Source organism: Microcaecilia unicolor, chromosome 7 (genome assembly GCF_901765095.1).
Source record: "Microcaecilia unicolor chromosome 7, aMicUni1.1, whole genome shotgun sequence".
Classification (NCBI taxonomy): Eukaryota; Metazoa; Chordata; class Amphibia; order Gymnophiona; family Siphonopidae; genus Microcaecilia; species Microcaecilia unicolor.
The window spans coordinates 12,598,209-12,617,307 of NC_044037.1; the positions used below are offsets into that span (position 1 = coordinate 12,598,209).

The 19,099-nt window shown below is 45.5% G+C and overlaps 1 protein-coding gene across 3 annotated transcripts in view; it reads left to right on the forward strand.

The window, feature by feature from the left end:
- LOC115474923 (vascular endothelial growth factor receptor kdr-like) overlaps positions 1-19,099 on the forward strand; it is a 344,006-nt gene that overhangs the window by 76,800 nt on the left and 248,107 nt on the right. For 2 of the 3 annotated variants that reach the window (XM_030210630.1, XM_030210628.1), the window contains exon 2: positions 7,741-7,837. In XM_030210630.1, coding sequence (XP_030066490.1) covers positions 7,764-7,837 — 74 coding nt within the window. In that variant the 5' untranslated portion in view covers positions 7,741-7,763. Of the gene's footprint in view, positions 1-7,331; positions 7,405-7,740; positions 7,838-19,099 lie in introns of those variants that run through there. The other variant, XM_030210631.1, reaches the window with a different exon arrangement.

Here is a 19,099-nt window from a genome sequence, read left to right on the forward strand (position 1 = left end):
GCAAAAGTTCAGGCATGGAGAGTGTTTAGAAATAACATACAACGGAGAGGGTCAAAGTACGCAGCAAAGCAATCCAGAAAAAAAGCACAATGGGCTGTCAAGACAAGGTACAAGTGTGCTTTATTAATGACCCGACACGGGCCGTGTTTCGGCGTCAAACAGCACCTGCCTCGGGGGTCAATTCAAATAGGACAGCACAATTAAATCTACTCAAGTGAAATGATCAATCCGCTCTTGGAACGGTGAACCATCAACTTGGTGCGGAAGAAACCGCCATGAAAGCGGTAGGTTTTATTGGCGTGCTTTCAGGAATTATTAAGAGAGGGAGGCAAAATAAGACCAAGAATATTGTAATGCTTCTGTATCGCTCCATGGTGCAACCTCAACTTGAGTATTGCGTACAGTTCTGGTTGCCGTACCTCAAACAAAATATAGCAGAATTAGAAAAAGTTCAAAGAACAGCAACAAAAATGAGAGCGGGGATGGAACTGCGTCCATATGAGGAAAGGCCAAAGAGGTTAGGGGTCTTCAGCCTGGAAAAGAGACGGCTGAGGTGGAGATATGATTGAGGTCTACAAAATCCTGAGTGGTGTAGAGCGGGTAAAAGTGAATCAAATTTGTACCCTTTCAAAAAGTACAAAGACCAGGGGACACTCAATAAAATTATATGGAAATACTTTTAAAGCAAATAGGAGGAAATATTTTTTCACTCAAAGAACAGTTCAGCTCTGGAACTTGCTGCTGGAGGATGTGGTAATGGCAGTTAGCATATCTGGGTTTAAAGAAGGTTTGAACAAATTCCTGGCGGAATCCATAGTCTGCTATTGAGATTGACATGTGAAAGCCACTGCTTGCCCTATGATTGGCAGCATGGAATGGTGCTACTATTTGGGTTTCTGCCAGATACTTGTGACCTGGATTTCCCACTGGTGGAAGCAGGATACTGGGTTAGATGGACCATTGGTCTGACCCAGTATGGCTGTTCTTATGTTCTAACAAGGGCAGAGTTGTGAACATAGTTAAATCAACTATGGAGCGGGTGTTAACCTGTTTGTCTGCAATTGGGTACTTTTGGGTGATTCAGGGAGCCTCTTATAACAGCATATAGGGTGCTTACTTTGTCTTTATAAAATAGGCACATTTATCCCAGCTGGACATAGGGGGCTAGATTCTACATATGGTGCTACAAAAGCGCTATTCTGTAAGCCACTCAAAGTCATGTGCGGCTTATAGAATAGCACTTATACCTGGGAATCATGCCTAACTTTAGGCATGTGTTTATTAACTATAAGCACACTTAGAGGTGATCTCCCTTTACGTATATCAGCAATATCTAGAAAAATAGGAAAATCTGTTTGCAAAAGTATATTTCTGTCAAGCTGTAGCAATCTTAGCTTGAACGCTAGACGTATTTGAGAGGAAAAGGCCTCGAGAAGCCCCCAGCTCTATTATAGCTTCGGGGGCTGGACTGCTTCATCATCGGCCAAAAAACCGCTAGCGTAATAGCTTTGCATTAGTTGTTATTTTGAGCATGCAATCTTAGTGAATCTTAGGTCGTGGTCAGAACTCCAGCTAGTGGAAAGACCGCAAGACTCGTATAAGAAGTGAAACGAGCAAGGAATAAGCAAGCAACAATACAAGCTAAGTAATGTATAAGATTCACTAAGATTGCATGCTCAAAATAACAACTAATGCAAAGCTATTACGCTAGAGGTTTTTTGGCCGATGATGAAGCAGGTCCAGCCCCTGAAGCTATAATAGTGGAGGAGTGGCCTAGTGGTTAGGGTGGTGGACTTTGGTCCTGAGGAACTGAGTTCAATTCCCACTTCAGGCACAGGCAGCTCCTTGTGACTCTGGGCAAGTCTGGGAACCACCTCAAATCTTATGTCCTTGAAGAGATATGGCCTCCAAAACTTGAAACAATACTCCCAAGTTGGGGCCTCACCGTTGACCTGTATAGGGGCATCAACACCTCTTTCAGTGCAGTCTAGCATTCTTTGGGCAACAGCCACCACCTTGTCACATTGTTTCACTGCCTTGAGATCCTCGGACACTATCACCCCAAGGTCTCTCTCCTGACCTGTGCGTATCAGTCTCTCACCCATACTTCTCTTTTGGATTTCTACACTCCCAAGTGCATTGCTTTGCACTTCTTTGCATTAAATTTGAACTGCCAAGCATTTTATCATTCTTTTGATTTTTGTAGATATCTTCTTATGTTGTCCAGCCCCTATGAGGAGTCCCCTCTGTTGCAAATCTTGGTGTCATCCACAAAAAGGCAAACTTTTCCTTATATATGTTGAATAGAATCGGCCCCAGTGTCGCTCTCTGAGGTTCTCCACGTCTTACCTTTCTGTCCTCTGAGTAAATTCCATTCACCGCCACCCTCTGCCTTTTTAAACGTTTTTATGTCCTGGAGGTAGCTCTATCAGAAAGAGCTAGTTATCACATGATATATGATATACAGATCTGACTAGCCCCATATTGGTTATGTTGTCATAAACGGAATCACACGATCAAATCAGTGATCCGTGCATATGTGAAGTAAATGAGTGTGAGAGACTTCCTGACAGGGCCGGTGCTTACTTACATCGTCCAGAGGTCCAACCCAGGTCTCCCTGAGGTACCAATCATGGGATCACTAGTGCATTACAATGGCAGATTAACAATTTCCCCTTTTCTGTTTCATTCTCAGATGTTGTCATACCTGGGTGTCATGATCCTATTGTCTGAGGTTTTTCCAAAACCTGTGTCAGATTTGGAAGGCCTGGGAAAAGGTGTGAGTGGTTCAGATAGTACCTGGTTAAAAACCCACAGAAGCCCAAAGAACAGATAAATTTGTGCTCTTTTATTTATTTATTTATTTATTTGTATCCCACATTTTCCCACCTATTTGCGGGTTCAGTGTGGCTTACAATACGTTGTAAATGATGGAGGTACAGTTTGTTACATTATGATTATGGGTTACATTATGAAGAGTTATAGGAGACAAATTCAGTAAAGTCATCTTTGGGGCACAGAAAATGTGGGATGTGACATTAGGGAATGGTAGGGTGAACAGATAATAGCAGGAGAGAGTTAGGGTATAACAATTTATCTGTGGGTTGGTTGTGAATGTGAGGAGAGTACGGGGGAAGAGAATTCAGAAGGGAGTGTATTGATGCGTTTCTATTAGTGTGCATGGAAATCATGTGTTTTGATCCTTGCAGTAAGTTTTTTCAAAGAGATAGGTCTTCAGTCATTTGCGGAAGTCGGTTAATTCGTAAATCGTTCTCAGGTTATGTGGTAGTGTGTTCCAGAGTTGCGTGCTCATGTAAGAGAAGGTTGATGCATGTAGTACTTTGTACTTTATGCCTTTGCACTTAGGAAAGTGGAGGTTGAGAAAGGTTCGGGATGATCTTTTGGCATTTCTAAGTGGCAGGTCTATTAGGTCAGACATGTAAGCAGGGGCTTCACCATGAATGATTTTGTGAACTAGCGTGCAGACTTTAAAGGTAATACGTTCCTTGAGCGGGAGCCAGTGTAGTTTCTCATGTAGGGGTGTAGCTTACATTATGCCGTGATGGCAATCGCCATTTCCGGGTACAGAATTTCAAATGGTAATACATTTAGGTGTATACATACATGGTACAGAGGAATGCATTATGGCATTGCATGGAGGTTTCTAAGTGATAAAATGAGTTGAAGCATAATTTAAGTCATCGACTATTGAGATGTCATCTTCAATTTAGGAGATAGATTGGTAGTGCGTATTGTGTAGCTTTCTTTAATAGCAGTGAGGTTAAACAGTCAAGTGGCAAGAGTTTGGCCTTGTCTAATTCGTGTAAAGTCTATTTATTTTGTATTTAAGATGGAACATTTGAGGGGAAAATCTTTTTGTGAATGCAGTTCTACCTCTGGTAAATCTTTGTGTGGCACTAAAACACAGTTGTGTAGTCAAGGATGGCTCAAGGGACCGTGGCGCCCTGAGCCAACTTTTGGTTTGGCACCCTCCCATTGGCACCTCCTAGGCCATCCCCCCAGCCTACCTTTAAAGGCAGTTCCCCCTCCTGAATATCGACAGCGGTTCACCCAATGATACCCGCATCAGCCCCTGTGTCTTCCCTCTGCCGCGCCCCTCTTGAAACAGGAAGTTATGACAATGGAGGGGTCGGGGCTGATGCGGGTAGCCTTAGGTAAAACACTTTCTGTCTTTCGGAGGGGAAAACTGTCTTTAAAGGTAAACGAGGGAAGGTGAACTGAGACAAAGAGAGGAAGGGGATTGCCAGCTCGTCTTTTTTCTCCCCACACGGAACGCCGCCGGGTAAGCTCTGGGGCCACCTTAACCTATAAGGCCAATGACATCACAGGCTCAGGCGTTTGACGCCCTTTATCTCCGATGCTCTGGGCCAGATCTTCATCTGCAGGGCCGCTGAGAGGGGGGGCAGGGGGGACAAAATTCCCAGGGCCTGGGCCTCCAAGGTCTCTCTTTTTCTCCTGCTCCCAGGCCGCCGGTGCTGCAGTCCCCGGTCTCACCCCACCCACCCTCGGCTCTGTCGACAGACCCATCTGTCCACCACCGGGCCCCCTGCATTCAAATCGGCAGCACCTCACCTCCATGTGAAAGCGGCAGATCGCCTCCCTTCGGGCCCTCCCTCACTGTGTCCTGCCCTCGCAGAAACAGGAAGTTACATCAGACGAGGGCGGGACACAGTGAGGTAGGGCTCGAAGGGAGGCGATCTGCCGCTTTCACACGGAGGTGAGGTGCTGCCAATTTGAATGCAGGGGGCCAAGTGGGGGACGGAGGGGGGTTGTCGACGGAGCTGGAGGTAGGCATGTGGAGATCGGGGACTGTGATTGGGGGGGTGGCGGGGGGCACTGGGCTCGGCCTTTCCCTGGGCCCAGCTCAGTCTCTCGGTGGGCCTGTTCATCTGGTCCATAGGTTAAGCTGGCCCTGTGTGTAGTGATATGCTGGAATTTTCAGTCAGTGCATTGCCTGGTCCTGTCTCATTTCAGCTCTGCGAACCTGAACTGAAGCGCCTTGCAGTCTACTGCTTATAGCAGAGCACGATGCAGCGTTCAGGCCCATTGAAGCTGAAACCCGGCACAGCTGGTTGCTTCATCCACTGACAAATAATTCTATGCTGCTCTCTCTATTGTTTCATGCATCATGGTTCAGTGCAGCTGCTTACACGCATGAATGAAGTCGGAGATGGATTTTCTGATTGGTCCAGCCTAGCAAACAATGTCTGTGATAGGGATAGAGCATAATGAGTAGGTAGCCTGGGTACTGTTAGTGATATTTAATGGGGATTGGGACAGTGGGGGGGGGGGGGGGGGGGGGGGACAGAGGGGGCAAGGACAAGTTTTGGGATGTAGGCCAATCGTCTGTATTTTTCTAATCTGTGTTATTTGCTCTCATTTTATTGTCTGTTGCTACACTTTGTCATTTTCCGTTGTATGTATTATTCACCACCTCAAGCTTTATTAGATAGATGACTACAAAGTTTGACAAATACTCAAGATTAAGATCTCCTATACTGTAGGCAGAGCTTGGCAGAAGTGATGTTATTATCTTACTGATGTTGTAACAAATAAAGAGAGAGAAAAGGTTTGACAAGTACCAGTGCCTTAGTAATTTTTATTTATTTATTTTTGTTACATTTGTACAATGCGCTTTCCCACTCATGGCAGGCTCACTGCGGCTTACATGGGGCAATGGAGGGTTACAGTGACTTGCCCCAGAGTCCCACTAGCAACATTCCATGTAGAAGTCAGCCCTTGCAGATCGCCAATGTGGCCGCGCAGCCTTCTACATGGAATGTTGCTAGTGGAATAGCAACATTCCATGTAGAATCTCCAATAGTATCTATTTTATTTTTGTTACATTTGTACCCCGGGCTTTCCCACTCATGGCAGGCTCAATGGGCAGGCAATGGAGAGTTAAGTGACTTGCCCAGAGTCACAAGGAGCTGCCTGTGCCTGAAGTGGGAATCAAACTCAGTTCCCCAGGACCAAAGTCCACCACCCTAACCACTAGGCCACTCCTCCACTAGGCCACTCCTGCACTGTTGCTACTATTTGAGATTCTACATGGAATGTTGCTATTCCACTAGCAACATTCCATGTAGAAGTCGGCCCTTGCAGATCACCAATGTGACTGCGCAGGCTTCTGCTTCTGTGAGTCTGACGTCCTGCACGTACGTGCAGGACGTCAGACTCACAGAAACAGAAGCCTGCGCAGCCTTCTACATGGAATGTTGCTAGTGGAATAGCAACATTCCATGTAGAATCTCCAATAGTATCTATTTTATTTTTGTTACATTTGTACCCTGCGCTTTCCCACTCATGGCAGGCTCAATGCGGCAGGCAATGGAGAGTTAAGTGACTTGCCCAGAGTCACAAGGAGCTGCCTGTGCCTGAAGTGGGAATCAAACTCAGTTCCTCAGTTCCTCAGGACCAAAGTCCACCACCCTAACCACTAGGCCACTCCTCCACTAGGCCACTCCTGCACTGTTGCTACTATTTGAGATTCTACATGGAATGTTGCTATTCCACTAGCAACATTCCATGTAGAAGTCGGCCCTTGCAGATCACCAATGTGACTGCGCAGGCTTCTGCTTCTGTGAGTCTGACGTCCTGCACGTACGTGCAGGACGTCAGACTCACAGAAACAGAAGCCTGCGCAGCCTTCTACATGGAATGTTGCTAGTGGAATAGCAACATTCCATGTAGAATCTCCAATAGTAGCAACATTCCATGTAGAATCTCCAATAGTAGCAACATTCCATGTAGAATCTCCAATAGTATCTATTTTATTTTTGTTACATTTGTACCCTGCGCTTTCCCACTCATGGCAGGCTCAATGCGGCTTACATGGGGCAATGGAGGGTTAAGTGACTTGCCCAGAGTCACAAGGAGCTGCCTGTGCCTGAAGTGGGAATCAAACTCAGTTGCTCAGTTCCCCAGGACCAAAGTCCACCACCCTAACCACTAGGCCACTCCTCCACACAAGTTAGGTAGAGCATTATAAGTGTCTTCTAGTCTACATGAGAGCCTGAGGCAAGGGGAGATATGCGGACTTTTCTCAAGGTCAAAATAGGGATGGGCCAGCTTTGGGTTCTGCTCTGCTTGTTCTCAGCCCATCGACTTCATCACTAGCCCACTCACTATCCCAAGGAGGGTTTGTGATAGCACCATGGGCACAGTATAATGGCAGATGGGGGTAAGGTTGCCTGCTGGCTCCAGATTTGTTCAAGAGGCTTACCTTCACTGCTTGGATCTCTGTTTTTCTTAGGGGCATGCAATTAAGAACTCAGAACTACAAGTCCTTGGATGGGACGAAGCCAGGACTGGATGAACCTGCTGGACAAATCTGAAGCCATTCGGCAATCCTGGTTGGCTGTGGCATTAGAGTCTGCTAAGGTTGTTAGTGTTGACATTGGCAGTGTCTAAGCCTTTCAAATTGCAGCATTTACTACTACTTATAATAATAATAATGATCATTTCTATAGTACTAATAGATGCAAGTTATTTCTCTGTCCCTAGTGGGCTCACAATCTAAGTTATGTACCTGGGGCATTGAAGACTTAATGACTTGCCCAAGGTCACAAAAAGCTGAAGTGGGAATTGAACCCAGTTCACTAGGATCAAGGCCTGATGCACTAACCACTCCTCTACTCCATTTGGGTTAGGTGTTTGTGAAATTTCTTCTGGTGATGGAGCTCCAGTGTAGTAAGCCTTCTCTTCCCTTTTATGCAGGTTCTCCTCATCAGGAAACGCTAATGAAACCTGAACTGAGCCCTGCAGAGGAGCAAATAGTCATAGAGGCTGGGCAGTCCTTCTCCGCCACCTGCAGGTGAGTATCTTCAGACAATCATTGTTGACGGTAATGTGCAACTATTTCTTAAATATTTAGCAATCTCTTCTTAATGGAAGGACAAGCTCTCTGCAGAAAAGCCTCTGTTGCAGAGATGCCAAATCTCACTCAACTGAGGGCTCTATCACTCTCATGCTCTTTGAGCCTCTTCTGACACAACTTAAAAGTGAATCGCACTCATTTGAAGACTCTCTTTCTCACTCATTAGTCATGGGCCACAAAAATTGTGAACTCCTCTCTTTCTAATGGGCAGCTACCAACACCATTAAAAAGGACAGTGGTGCACCCTTTGCTAGAGAAAAACAACTTTGACTAGCACAAACTTGAAACTTACTGGCCAGTATCTAACATCCCATTTTTAGGAAAACTTATAGAACAAACAGTCTGTGTTCAACTCAGTGATTGGCTAGAAGAGAGAAGCTGCCTAGATCTATGTCAATCTGGATTCAGACCTGGTTATGGAGCCAAAATGTATTTATTTATTTATTAGGATTTTTTTTACCACCTTTTTGAAGGAATTCACTCAAGGTGGTGTACAGTAAGAATAAATAAAACATGAGCAATAGACAATTACAGTAGTAAAAATTTTCAAATGACAATACAAAGTATGACATAGAGGGGCATAATTGAACAGGCGCCCAAGTTTTCCTGGGGCTGTCCTCGCAGGACGGCTCCGTGAAGGGGTGGGGAAACCCGTATTATCGAAACAAGATGGGCGTCCATCTTTCGTTTCGATAATACGGTCGGGGACGCCCAAATCTCAACATTTAGGTTGACCTTAGAGATGGTCATCCTTATGTTCACCTTAGAGATAGTCGTCCCCGGTTTTCGGCCATAATGGAAACCGAGGATGCCCAACTCAAAAACGACCAAATCCAAGCCCTTTGGTCATGGGAAGAGCCAGCACTCATAGTGCACTGGTCCCCCTCACATGCCAGGACACCAACCGGGCACCCTAGGGGGCACTGCAGTGGACTTCAGAAATTGCTCCCAGGTACTTAGTTCCCTTACAGTGTGTGCTGAGCCCCCCAACCTCCCCCCAAAACCCACTATCCCCAACTGTACACCACTACCATAGCCCTAAGGGGTGAAGGGGGGCACCTACATGTGGGTACAGTGGGTTTCAGGTGGGTTTTGGAGGGCTCACATTTACCACCACAAGTGTAACAGGTAGGGGGGGATGGGTAACAGGTAGGGGGGGATGGGCCTGGGTCCGCCTGCCTGAAGTGCACTGCACCCACTAAAACTGCTCCAGGGACCTGCATACTGCTGTCATGGAGCTGGGTATGACATTTGAGGTTGGCATAGAGGCTGGCAAGAAAATGTTTTAAAGTTGTTTTTTTTATGGTGGGAGGGGGTTGATGACCACTGGGGGAGTAAGGGGAGGTCATCCCTGATTCCCTCCAGTGGTCATCTGGTCATTTCGGACACCTTTTTGAGGCTTGGTCGCAAGAAAAAATGGACCAAGTTGGCCAAATGCTCGTCAGGGACGCCCTTCTTTTTTCCATTATCGGCCGAGGATGCCCATCTCTTAATCACGCCCTAGTCCCGCCTTCACTACGGTGCCAACACACCCCCGTGAACTTTGATCGTCCCCACGACGGAAAGCAGTTGAGGGCGCCCAAAATCGGCTTTCGATTATGCCAATTTGGGCGACCTTAGGAGAAGGACGCCCATCTCCCGATTTGTGTCAGAAGATGGGCGCCCTTCTCTTTCGAAAATAAGCCTGATAGTATACTACTTACAATGTCAACACAATACGTAATAGAAGATTTTAATTGACAGTGTAGGGTATAAGCAAAGATGGAACATATAGACAGGTGAGAGAGTAAGAGGAGTTAGAAAATAAGGTGACTAATTTAAAGAAAGTTGCAAATGAGGTCATATCCCTACTAGATGATCTCTACAGAAACCAAGATGGGGAATTTGTCTCGCTGTTAGTACTGCTAGATTTCTCAGCAGTTTCTGACACTGTGGACCACAATATCATGCTAACACCACTGGCAGAAACGGGTATCAGTGGCACAGAACTTGGCTCAGATAGGCAACACTCCATACTGTTTGATGGCACCTCATCCCCTCCAGGGGCGCTAACTTGTAGGGTACCACAAGGATCGATACCGTTGCCTATTTTGTTCAATATCTATCTCAAGCCACTAGCCGAGCTGATTCGGTTGATACTTACTCAGTTCTACATCTTCAAATCCTTGCTTAAAGCTCACCTCTTCAATGCTGCTTTCGGAACCTAACCTTTCGAACATATAGGCTGCCCCAATCTGTCTGACCTATCAGATTGACTGTACATTTGTCTTTTAGATTGTAAGCTCCTTGAGCAGGGACTGTCCTTCCATGTTAAATTGTACAGCGCTGCGTAACTACTCATACCGATTGAATCAGACTTACCTACAGCCCTAAATAAACTGACTACCTGCTTAACATCAATTCAAGAATGGGCTAAAAACAACAAACTTTGCTTGAATCTAAGTAAAACTGAGCTTCTGTGGGTTTCTAACAAAAGTGGGCACAAACCTGACATCCAATGTTCCTGCTAAGGACTGAGTTGATGTGAGCAAAATGTTTTCTTCACAAGGAATGGACTGAGTTAACATGAGCAAATGTTTTCCATTACATTACCTTGTGAGCACTTCTTAAACTACAGACATAAAAGCACACACACACTTGCAGGAAGGTAGGAAAGAATTCCATGAGCCATGCTGTGCATGCTTTCCCTACTTGTTTGCCTGTAGTTTAACTATATGTTTATAGCTTCTCTGAATTTTACTCAGCTACTGGATGTTTAGCACAGCTTAGAGAAAACACTGCTCCCCCTGTATGAAGACCAGTGGCGTAGCCAAGGGTGGGCCTGGTGGGCCCAGGCCCACCCAGTAGCAGCACACCTATGGTGTGGCTGGCAGGGATTCCCAAGCCCCACCAGCTGAAAACTCCCAACAACTGTCCCTCCTGCATACCTTGTATACAGCAGACGGCAGGCAGGTGAGACAAGGAGAGACCAAAATCCCCTGTGGGACAGGGAGGGGGTTCGTCTGCCCACCCATCTTGAGTCCAGGCCCACTCAAAGTTGGGTGTCTGGCTACGCCCCTGATTGAACACTGCTTAACAAGAAAAGAAAAGGACAACAGGGGCACTTTAGAACACAGCAGGGAAGGACCCCTTCACTGTCTTCTAGCTGCCTCTACCAGTATCTCTATTTCTGATGGTATCATGCATGCTGAATATACTCCAGGGAATTGTGTACCCCCCAAAAATCAAAATAATACAGCATATTAAAAAGAAAAGTATTTGCAGTACTCTGGAAATATACGCAGATACCTTAACACTTGGCTCTCAGTCAACTCTAGCTCCTAAAACCAAAATCTTCTTGTTGACCATGTGACCAGTGAAATCCTGAGATTACTGGCAACCATAAAATAATGTATCAATCAATGTTTTTGGTAGGTTGGCAAATGGCCATCAGGCTTTAGCTCTGCTAGCCTTTAGTTGGCTGTTAAGTTACCCAACATTAGGTACAGCTATTGCAGCAGGCTGAGAACCAGGGAAGCCAGGATTCAAATCCCACTGCTGCTCCATGGGATCTTGGACAAGCCACTTAACCCTCCACAGCCCTCCAGGGATAGAAAAATACCTCCTGTACCTAAATGTAACTTGCCTTGAGCTGCCACTGAAAAAGGAGTAATCCAAATCCAAGAGCCAGTACCAGGCATTGCATGAAGTAATGCAAAGCACTACAAATGTCTCTCAGGACCAACAGAGCAATCCTACTGTTACATAATAGCAGTAATTTCCATGAGTCAAACAACAAGGACCTACCTAGGAAAAGGCATACCTTAAACACTGCAGTGAGCACTGAAACATCAATACAACAGTGGTGTAGGAAGGGCGGGGCGGTGGGGGCGATCCACCCCGGGTGCACTCTGCTGGAGGGTGCAGAGAGCAGCCACGCGCCTGTTGGCTCCGCTGTTTCCATGCTCCCTCTGCCCTGGAACAGGTTACTTCCTGTTCCTGGGCAGAAGGAGCAGGGAGCCAGTGGAGCTGACAGGCACACGGCTGCTGTCTGCACCCTCCAGCAGCCAAGAATGCACCTGGGGGGGTGTCATTGCGCCGGGGGGGCTTGATGCGCCGGGGAGGGGTGTCATTGCGCCGGGGGGGGGGCTTGATGCGCCGAGAAGGGGGTGTCATTGCACCGGGGGGGTCGTGCTGCACCCTGGGGGGATGGACGCCGCTGCACCTGGGGGGGGTGCACAGCAGCGATCCGCCTCGGGTGGCAGCCGACCTAAGATCGCCACTGCAATACAATTACTGGAAAACTAAACAAGCCAGATTAGTACAGATCAATCTTGCACAGTAAATGCTAACAAAAAACCATGTCTCTCTCACACATGATAGACCCTCACTCAGTATAAAATAAGTAGCCGCAAACTACAAATAGAAATATGTAAACAGACATTAAACTGAACCCCTAAGAAACTGGACTGCTTACAGTGCTACAGTAGAGAAAGAGAAACAGTGATGCATGTCTCCCCGTACTGTGCAAAATACACTGCCAAAACCAGAGATATAAGAGTCACAAACTTTTATGCAAACAATTATGTGTGAAGGAAGGGAAGCCCTCAGAAAATTGACTCACCCGTAGAGCGGTATACCTTAATAGCCCCACTTATTCAGGTGGATAAAGTGTATCATCCATCAGGCATTCTCAAATAATAATCAACAATCAAGTGCTCCAAAATATGTCTCACACAATAAATAGGTCCAAACAGTTTTAAAGGAAAAGTAGTCATTATAAATGCAATTGTACGTATCTGCTTATCGAATGATGGTCAATGACTACTTCTGTTGTGCTTTATACAGACAGCTTTCATTCAGATGCCCAACACTGCGGGTTTCATCTAGTTATTCCCTCAGGGACTCAGGTGGGCAAATAAATCCAATTCATACCAAATTCCACTCCCTTGTGTGCATACAGCACAGCAGAAGCACTTGGTAGCAGATGGAAATTTCAAACACTGATATGTTCCAATTAGTAGATTACAAATTAACAAATACAAATAACATTAAAAAAAATTGAAAATTATACCATTTTTTGGACTAAATGCATTTAGAGGCCAAAATCTCCTTCCTCAAGTCAGGACAGTCTATTGCTGTTATGGTATCCTGTCCTGACCTGAAGAAGGAGGTTTTGGTCAATGTATTAAAATGAGTCCAACAAAAAGATATTACCTTATTTCCGTTGTGTATTTATTAACATGACTACTATATTACTTTATCCTAAACTGAAAATAAAATTCTTTTTCCTATCTTTGTTGTCTGGCCATTTACTTTTTCTAATTGTGTTGGTCCCAGTGTCTCGTTTCTGTTTTCCTCCATCTTCTCTTAACTCTCTTGCCAGGATTTCCTGTTCATATGTCATCTTTCTCTCCTCCTCCTTTTCCTTTTAACTTTCTTCAATTTATTTTTCAGTCCAGATTTAAGTCTCTCTTACTATGCAGTCTTAATTTCAAGTTTCAAATGCCATGTTTATTAAAAATGTGATATACCGCTCATGAGAGCTTCTTTCAGAGTGGTTTACAATATATAAAATTCCCTCTTTTTACTGTCTACTTACAGCTTTCCATCTTTTTCTCTTACCCTGGCTCTCCTATTCTACTTCCTCATATTCCCATCTTTCACTAACTCTGCTCTCTTTCTTTTCCCCTTCTGTCTTCCCTTCCATCCAGCGTCTGTCCTTTCTTCTCTACCCCTCCCCTACCCTCGCTTCCATCAGTATCTCCCTCTCCCACTGCTGCTGCTTTTCAAGAACAGCAGCAGTAGCAACAAAACAAAGGAAAGTCATCGTAGGGCCAGACCGTGTATACATGCAGCTGCTGACTCTGCCCTGGAACAGGAACTGACTTTGGAAGGGGGCAGGACTGGTAGCCAAGCACATACATAGTATGGCCCCATGATGACTTTCCTTTGTGTTGCTGCTGCTCTCAAGAAGCAGCAGCAGTGGTGGGGGTGGGGGTGAAGTGGTGAAGTTCTTAGTGACCCTGTTGCATGACACTACAGAACCGCTGCATGGCAGTTTGAAAAGGGTGCGTGGCCATGCAGCTTAGAAGAAACATAGCTGACATCAAAATCTCTCTTGGGAGATACAAACTCCTCCTTAAATCACAGGTCAGGAACCTTGGAGTACTAACACTTAGACTGATCTCCCAAATCCGATCAACCTTCAAGAGCTGCTTCTATCATTTGGGACAACTGTGCTGCCTCTCTCCATACATTGAGAAGGCAAGTCTTGTCACACTGGTTTATGCCATGATAACATCAAGACTGGATTACTGTAATGCACTCTACACTGGTCTGACTACGAAAGATTTGCACCAGCTCCAGCTGATTCAGAATTCTACAGCAAGAATGTTAGAAGGTTGTAAGCGACGTGAACACATCACACCATTTCTGCAAAAACTTCACTGGCTACCAATAAAATAAAGCGCTAAATGTAAAATTCTATGCCTCCTCTTCAAGACCCTTAAAGGAAATGGGCCAGAATATTTGAAGAACAGGAAATCCCTCTACACACCTCCAAAGTCACTAAGGTCCTCCCAAGAAGTATCTTCTCCAAAGGACATCACATGATGTGATACCCGCCAGCGAGCCTTCTCCAGAGTAGCCCTCACGCTCTGGAATGCACTCCCTGAAAGGCCTTGCTCGACGTGTCTATCTCTACTTCAGGAAGCAGGTGAAAGTTTGGCTCTTCTCCCAAGCCTTTAATGGAAGAAGCAATTAACTTGCTGGTCACAAAAACACAAGGTCTAACACCAACTACCTTTCTCTAGCAGGGGCCACATTTTATATTTTGTAACATTCGGAAGGCCAAAACATGCATGAGTGCATACTCATTCATGCTCTTGAGAATCATACACTCATGCACTCTTTGAGAACACCCAGTCTCTCTCTCTCTCTCTCTCTCTTTTACTCTTCCCCCCTAGCCTTCATCCAGTGTTTCTCTCTCATGTACTTCCCCTAGTCTTCACCCATTTGCTCTCTCTCTTTCATGTACCCCAGTCTTCACCCATTCTCTCTGTGTGGGTCTCTCTCATGTACCCTCACCCAGTCTTCACCATTTTTTTCTGTCTCATGTACTCGCCCAGCCTTTACCCAGTCTCTTTCCCTCATTTACCACCCCCAACATTCATCCAGTCTCTTTCTTTCTCTTTCTCTCATGTACCCCCAGCCTTCACCCAGCTTCTTTCTCTCCCATGTATCCCCTCCCCCCCTCCAGTCTTCACCCTGTCTTTCCTCTTACCTGGCTTTAGCTGCAGAAGAAACAGTGGGATTCCTGCGACCCGGCTCTGCAAACTTGAGCTGCGCAGTGCTGGAAGTTCAGGTTGGTCTTGCAGTTCGAAGTCTTGTTTGCCCTGCACATCCCTACTCTGAAACCTGTATACGTACATTTAGCCACTGAGTGGAGGACAAATTTCAGCCCAGAGAATTTACCCATATTACCTCCACTCTGTCTTTATCCATTCAGAATCTCTAAAGAAAAGCAAATATCATTTTACACCACTTTACTTTTTTTTTGGAAAAAAGTACTACATTGAAATCTTTCTGAATTTATACCCTGGACACAGTGTCTGAAAAATCTCACTCTTTTGGGATATAAATCTCACTCTTTTGGGATGATAAATCTTGCTCTTTTGGGATGATAAATCTCGCTCTTTTGGGATATAAATCTCACTCTTTTGGGATGATAAATCTTGCTCTTTGGGGTGATAAATTTCACTCCTCGGGACGTTCATACTTGGCATCTCTCCTGTCCTGTCTTGGAGCCATATTGATGAGTGCTCCCTGGACTGTTGTTCCTCAGTACAGCTGATGGGAAGTAGGGGGTGTCCTGTTGAGCCCCCCCCCCCCCTCCAATAATAGCCTCCCTGTAAACAGGTACAACCAGCTCTGCTTCTCTGTGTTCAGGCATTTCTTGTGAAGGAGAGGGCTTTGCTAGTGGTTCAGGAGATGCAGCTGCCAGAGCCGTTTCCCAGCTGGAAGGAGAGGATCTCGGGCCTGCTGTTGACCTTGGGCTCAGAAAGAAGAAGGCAGGCCGAAACCTCCACTGCCACTGAGTCTGATAGGCAGCATTAACTGAGAGCTCCAACAGAGAGATAAGGGCAGAGGGGAGACAGAGCAAGCGGAGAGGAGGGAAGACAAAGAGGGGGGGGGGGTATGTAAGGAAGACCCCATTTACCTTGTACCGCACCAGCCACTGATACCTTCGTAGTAGATACAGAGGGGCATAATCGAAAGGGACGCCCAAGTTTTGCTGAGGACGTCCTTGCAAAATGTCCCGGTGGAGGGGCGGGGAAACCCGTATTATCAAAACAAGATGAACGTCCATCTTTTGTTTCGATAATACGGTCGGAGATGCCCTAATCTTGACATTTAGGTCATCCTTAGAGACGGTCGTCCCTAGACTTGGTAGTTTCTGATTTTCGGCGATAATGGAAACCAAGGATGCCCATCTCAGAAACGACCAAATGCAAACCCTTTGGCAGTGGGAGGAGCCAGCATTCATAGTGCACTGGTCCCCCTCGTATGCCAGGACACCAACTGGGCACCCTAGGGGGCACTGCAGTGGACTTCAGAAATTGCTCCCAGGTACATAGCTCCCTTACTTTGTGTGCTGATTCCCCCAAACCCACTACCCACAACTGTACACCACTACCATAGCCCTTACGGGTGAAGGGGGCACCTAGATGTGGGTACAGTGGGTTTCTGGTGGGTTTTGGAGGGCTCACATTTACCACCACAAGTATAACAGGTAGGGGGGGAATGGGCACCCACTAAAACTGCTTCAGGGCCCGGCATACTGCTGTGATGGACCGGAGTATGACATTTGAGGCTGGCATAGAGGCTGGCACAAAATATTTTTAAAGATGTTTTTTGAGGGTGGGAGGGGGTTAGTGACCACTGGGGGAGTAAGAGGAAGTGATCCCCGATTCTCTCTGGTGGTCATCTGGTCAGTTCAGGCACCTTTTTGTGGCTTGGTCATAAGAAAAACAGGACCAGGTAAAGTCGTCCAAGTGCTTGTCAGGGACGCCCTTTTTTTTGAATATGGGTCAAGGACGCCCATGTGTTAGGCACTCCCAGGTCCCGCCTTCACTATGTCTCCAACACGCCCCCATGAACTTTGGTCTTCCCCGCAACGGAAAGCAGTTGGGGACGCTCAAAATCGGCTTTTGATTATGCCGATTTGGGTGACCCTGTGAGGACGCCCATCTTGCGATTTGTGTCGAAAGATGAGCGTCCTCTTTCAAAACAGTGTGCAAACTGCACTTTCAAGTGAGGCAGTAAAGCAGCAGGAAGTCACTCAGCAAGGCACTGAGGAGTCCCTTTTTCTAAGCTGAGGTAGCAAATGGCTTTGGTTCACTCTTACACAGGTTGTTCCCCAGCTCTAAGGCCATTTTTACCATGGCCAAAAAAATATCCTTTTTTCTATTTATTTCATTAATGTTGCCATTAGCATGTGGCCATTTAAAAAAAAATAAAATTACCGCATTAGCGCTTTTTGCCACCTAACTTACCCTTTTGTTTACTAAGAGGGGCATAATCGAACGGTGCCGGCCAAATAGATGGCCGGCGCTGTAAAGCGACGGCCGAACCATATTATCGAAAAAGATAGCTGGCTATCTTTTGTTTCGATAATACGGTTGGAGCCGGCCAAATGTCAGCCTAACGCAGCTTAGTAAAAGGGCCCTTTAACTATTAAGATAAGACTGAAAGAAGTGGGTCAGTATTCAGCTGCCCAGTCACTGCCTACAGTGGATTTTGAGGTGCACTGCTGAACCTCCATGGATAAGTTACGACACTTGTTTATGCATAAAGGTAACCAATGTCTGTCTGTTTTCTGCATAAATTGGCTTATTTTTATTGACTATCCAGTTTCCAAAGAACTGTCCAAGAATGCCCTCTGATTCAGAAAATGACAGATACAAATTTAAAAAACAAACATAAGAAAAATGACAAATCCATATACCTACCTTCTATCCTCTAACAGGTGGGAAGAAAGAAAGACACAAGTTGAGAAATCACAAACTTGTAAAGAGGCAGAAGTGAATAGTTAACTATCCTTTCTCTTGTCCATTACCAGTGAGAACCAGCAGCGTCCAAACTGGACGTCTTAGAATTTGGCGAGTTCTGTAGCTTCTGAATATTACAAGAAAAGACCCCCAACTGCAGAAACCCGTGTTTTAGAAGGAGAAATTGTTTCCTCCTAGACTGAGTAGTTTTTTACGTGGTTTTGTGTACAATTAGATTTATTATTTGTAACTAGAATTGTATGTATGCTTTTATATTGTAAACCGTCTAGTGGTAGGTGGGGTATACATTTTTTAAATAGATAAATGAAAAAGAAATATTGAGCCATCAGGAAATTGTCTACTTTCAAACTATAAACACTTCATCTCTGTGGTGAACGAAACATAGAAACGTGATGGCAGATAAAGACCAAATGGCCCTTCCAGTCTGCCCATCCTCCGTAACCACTAACTCTTCCTTTTCCTAATGGATCCCACGTGTTTGTCCCACACTTTCTTAAATTCTGACACAGTCCTCATCTCTACAACCTCCACCGAAAGGCCATTCCACGCTTCCACCACCCTTTCTGTGAACGAATACTTCGTTAGATTCCTCCTAAGCGGCTGGTCTTGCTGAGTTTAAAAGGGGTTTAGACAGATTCCTGAAGGAAAAGTCCATTGAACATTATTAATTTAAATTTTTGTTTTGTTTTTGGGTTTTTGCCAGGTTCTTGAGGCCTGGATTGGCCACTGTTGGAGACAGGATGCTGGGCTTGATGAACCCTTGGTCTTATGCTTATGTACTTATGTACTAAGCCTATTTCCTCTTAACTTCACCCTAAGCCCCCTCATTCCAAAGTTTTCCTTCATTTGTACGTTAATGCCCCTGAGATATTTAAATGTCTCTGTCATGTCTTCTTTCTCCCTCCTCTCTTCCAGCATATACATGTTGAGGTTCATAAGCAGGATCTAAGCAAGAAATCCCAAGCACCAAACACATAATTAAAGGAACAGGGATATAGTTTTCTTCTCCAGGGGACTCCAGAGAGTCGGAAAGATTACAAACTTCTATGGATGACTGAAACTGGGTAATTTCCACAGAACTTTCTATTTTCTTAAACGGTGGGAGCTAATAAGCCTTTGAAACCTTGGATAAAACCTTTCTCGGCTT